The following is a 4,795-nucleotide window of genomic DNA, read 5'->3' as shown; positions in this document are numbered from 1 at the left end:
TTGCACTTGTTCATAGGCAAGTACTTTACCACTGAGCCACCTCTCTAGCCCATGAACCGGTATCCTTGGAATGCCAAATGACTGTGCTTGAGCTGGGAAAGCACTGGGAAGTCCATTGTTTCCTATCTCCTGCTAACATGTGTAAGAATGTTTACTCTGTTAATGTCAGGAAAATAAGAATGACTTATTTTCTGAAGATGGCATCATGAACTGGTGGAAATAACTTTGTGTCCATGGAGCAAAACCTTCAGTGTCCACCATACTATTCGTTCTAATGTTTGCTTAATCATGGTAATGATAAATGTGATATTTAATTACAGATACATGTGTATTTTTAATTGGAGCTTTTCTGGTCCATCTCACCTATCTAAGCTAACAAAGAGATTCTAGAATGGTCCTGTTTTAAATCTTACTATACAGGGCAGACTTCTTGGAGAAAGGAAATGCCATTCTCTGTCATGGGGGAATCCATTGTTCACAATCATCATTGACTGACCATGGGAGCCACGCTGAAGGCACCACGAAGGATGATGTGGGGTTAAGGAGGGAGCATGGGTACCATCAGGACAAACAGGCCAGGGAAGACAAGAGTGTGAAGGGTGAGATACATCTGTGACATTTCAAATGTGATCTCAGGGGAGCAAAATCCTAGAATCTATAGTTACAAGAATTGTAGTCGCAGCATTCATGAACATAAGTCCGATTGTTGAAGTCATATGTCAAGTTTCTGCAGAACTTCTGACACACCGTATATAACACCTGGAGAGTGTTATCTGCAATAGGAAAGAGTCATAGAAAAAGTCAGTGATCTAAGATCTAAAGGCTGGTCAAACTTGGCACCACTCAGGCAGCAGGGGATACATAGGGATGGTCTCCCAGCTTATATTTCCAAAGAACACCAAGTAGAAATTGCTGGCCAGTAGTGGCTGGGTTGTTTGCCAGTGTTCCTGGAAACTCTGCACACCAGCTTGATTCCTTTTCTTGCTTTGCAAATAGTGCTCTTGTGTAAAAATCTGGTGACCCATTTTTATTGGGAATATAGAATCTCCACCTATTCTGTCCCATTTCCCCAAGTCCTCTTCTGACTGCATACACATGGACCTGTGCTCTTCATGCTCAGGAGCACTCTGTGGTTTGGTTCTTCCCCTGGGTTTGCCACAAGTCTAAAATATAAAATTGCTGAGATACTCTCCTACTACTTATAAGGTTCTCACAGCATCTCCATGATCCTCTTACTTACTCTGGTAGATCTTTAGGCTCATGCATGACTCATTTTTCTTAGTATAACAAACACCAAATCCTCTTCTACAACGATCTGAACGTGTGCGAAGGTGGCAGATTATGCATCTTGTAGATGTTGCTTCTGGAGAGCACAGAGCTTGTTGTGAGATCAGGCAGAAGAAGAGAGTTTGCATGGAGCTGGAAATATTACACCTGCAGGGAGTGGGGTGGTTAGGGGGTGGGTGGTTGGATGAAGAGCCGGTGGTGGAGTATTTAGGCAGTACACCGTTGGACCTTTTACCAACTCCTCAATCCATAGGAATAAAAAGAAAATGCCATTATGCAAATAAAAGGACTCAGCTCTTTTAATTTGGGTGACTTTAAGCAAAAGGTTAGCCTTCATATGATTGATTTCTCCAGATTAATTTGATAAAAGTATGCAATGTACATGTATAAATATACCACAGTTAATTCCATCTTTATATCTATAATGCACTAATTATATAAAAATATAAGGAAGACAAGTAGAGTAGAGGAAGGGAAACAGGAGGAGGAAGGAGGGGAGGGAAAGAGGTGGCACTAGGGACTCAATTGGAGCATTATCCCATGTATGTTTGATTATGTCAGAACAAACTTCATGAAAATGGCAGATTAGAGAAGTTCACTTTCCTGGTTGCTCTGTGGCTGAATCAAGAATTCAGACACAACTTCTCAGCAAGATGAGAAAGGGGAACTTTTCTGGGAATTAACTCCAGACATTCAAAAATAGATCAGGGACTCAGGTGGTCAGCTTATAGAAAAAATGGCCAGTGCTACTGGTAGTGGCACTTGCAGGTGCTATCTTCTCTGTACTAAAAATAGTGGAGGGATACATCAATTAAAGGAACCCCTATTTTTAGGAGGTCTGAGGTGTGTCTGAATATGGAGAAATCAGAGATCAAACACACTGCCCTATTCACCTGAAAGGTGTCCTGCACAACTTTGTGTGGGAAAAGAAGCTGAACTGCTCCCGACTACCAGGGAAATCAGAGGAGGGAAGCATTTTTACATTTCACTGTGGGATCTGAATCCTGACAACTGTGCCTAACCAGAAAAACAGGTTTGGCAAACCCACACCACATGGCATAATGTGTGTCTAGTGACCAGAAGAAAATAAAATGTGGAGACGGGTTTATACATGGGAGAACTGGTTGGGGAAACACACCAGAACCATCCTCCTCCACCCCCTCCAGAACAACAGTTTGATAGCTCAGCTAGGAGAGTTGCTAGAGAGTCCTGCCAGGCTGGGAGAGATGCACCCTGGTGAGAATTCAAAAGGCTAGGGGAGCCTAAACCCAAAAGTCCACAAGTATCTGAGGGGAACAAGAAGAAACAGGAAGAAACTGGGCCCTCCACTACACCAGTGAAACTCAGGTTTTTTTCTTGGAGGAGTCTCCTAGCATGGTCTCGCAACTGCCCTGCTGGGAGGTGCACTGATTGAAAATCTTCAGATCAATCCACCATTAAAGGAAGAATCTGTAGCCTAAATGAACCTAAACTCTGTCCCCAGGAGTCCTGCCTAGGGATCTCCCTTCACACTTCAGCCTCCCCACCTAATACATCTGAGAAGGGAAGCTGAGAATTTTTGAACTCCAACTGAAACAATCCTTTAACACAATCAATGAATTGGCAAAAGACCTGACAGACACTTCACAGAAGAAATATAAATGGTCAACAAATATAAGAAAAAAAATCAACATCTCTAGCAATTATAGAAATGCAAATTAAAACTACACTGAGATTCCATCTCACTCCAGTCAGAATGGCAATTATCAAGAATACAAGTGACAATATTGGTGAGGATATGGGGGGAAAGGCTCACTCATACATTGCTGGTGGGACAGCAAATTTGTGTAACCACTCTAGGAAAGCAGTATGAGATTCCTTAGAAAACTTGGATGGAACCACCATTTGACCCAGTTATCCCACTCCTCGATTTATACCCAAAGGACTTAAAATCAGCATACTACAGTGATACAGTCATATCAATGTGTATAGCAGCTCAAGTCACAATAGTTAAACTACGAAACCAACCTGGGTGTGCCCTTCAATAGATGAATGGGTAAAGAAAATGTGGTCTATATACACAATGGAATACTATTCAGCCATAAAGAAGAATGAAATTATGGCACTTGCCAGTAAATGGATGGAACTGGACACAATCATGCTAATTGAAATAAGCCAATCCCAAGAACCAAAGATCAAATGTTCTGATATGTGGATGCTAACCCATAACAAGGGAGGGTGGGTAGGGGAAGAATAAAAGTTCATTGAATTAGAGAAATGGGAATGAAGAGAAAAGAGGGGGAATGAAAATAGAAAAGTCAGTAGAATGAATCAGACATAACATTCCAATGCTCGTATATGAATACACAACCAGTGTAACTCCATATCATGTACAACCACAGCAAATGGGCATACATTTATGAGTGGAAAAAATGTCCTAAGGGAAATCTTTCTGAATCTTGAGGACTGGTAGGGACAAAGGAAATAAGTAGGATGGAGGTGCAGTGATGTAGAGGCTTGTGCACCTGCAGGAGAGTGGTAGAACTTTGAGAAGAACATAAAGTTGGCAAGGAAAGCAGAGAGGCATTCGGAAGGCTGGTTTCTACTTTATGAATATGGTCAAAGCTCATCCCCACATGGACACAATTACACATGTAGAATTTCCCTGGAGCTCCCTGGATCCTGTCGCTGGATCCCCACTCCTCAGATCTGGGACTCACCCACAATGAGGCAGGTGAGGCAGAAGAGTGACAAGAAGCATTTGTTCATTCTGATCCAGAGGTTTCTTGTGCAGGGGAAAAGAAATAAGAAACTGGGGCTTGTAAGCACAGATCTTTAGGCTCTAGGGAAGAGACTTTCTCCTTTATCATAGGCTAGTGATTATTCATGCTTAATGGGAGCCAATAACACAAGGTTTCTTCCTGGAGCTCAAGTGCATTGATTGGCCTCCCCACAGCAGAAAATAACAGTAATAAAAAATAAGGTTCATTGTAGTAATCACAATTGTACCATAGTTCCCACAGGTAAATGGATCTAGGAAGCTTTGGGGATACCAAAATCCACGGGTGCTCAATATATAAAATGGTGTATTCACATATGACTTATGCGTATACTCTGGTAAATTTTAAATCATCTCTAGATTATTTGTGGTTCCTAATATAATGTAAATGATAACTAAATGGTATATTGTACTGATGAGGGAATAATGACAAGGAAAATGTCAGTACATGTTCAGTACAGATGTGACTAATTTTTTCCAAGTATTTTTGATCTGTGGTTGATGCAGAAGTTGTGGCTTTGAGGGCCACTCTGTTGTTGTTATTAATTATTATTCTCCTTATTTCACAGAGGAAGAAACTGAGACTTGGTGAGGCTTGGTGAAACAGAATTTTACTCATGGCAACACACTAGTGACAGAGTGTGAGTACTCATAGTAAGATTTTCTAATTCTGGAGTCCACACTTTTTGCCACTGTGATTCAATGCCTTTTTTGAGATTTATATTCAACAAATATTCGTGGAGAACTTTT

At 41.3% G+C, this 4,795-nt stretch overlaps 1 protein-coding gene across 1 annotated transcript; it reads right to left on the bottom strand.

Annotated features, from left to right (window-relative positions):
- Nucleotides 1-648: 648 nt before the first annotated feature.
- Pate3 (prostate and testis expressed 3) lies at nucleotides 649-4,035 on the bottom strand. The gene is made up of 3 exons (XM_027945454.1): nucleotides 3,987-4,035; nucleotides 1,241-1,363; nucleotides 649-773 (listed from the first exon to the last, which is right to left on the bottom strand). The coding sequence occupies exons 1-3, from the start codon at nucleotides 4,033-4,035 to the stop codon at nucleotides 649-651; spliced, it is 297 nt and encodes a 98-aa protein (XP_027801255.1).
- Nucleotides 4,036-4,795: the final 760 nt, after the last annotated feature.

The sequence above is a fragment of the Marmota flaviventris genome, chromosome 9, assembly GCF_047511675.1.
Source record: "Marmota flaviventris isolate mMarFla1 chromosome 9, mMarFla1.hap1, whole genome shotgun sequence".
Classification (NCBI taxonomy): domain Eukaryota; kingdom Metazoa; phylum Chordata; class Mammalia; order Rodentia; family Sciuridae; genus Marmota; species Marmota flaviventris.
This window is presented reverse-complemented; position numbering and strand designations above follow the sequence as displayed.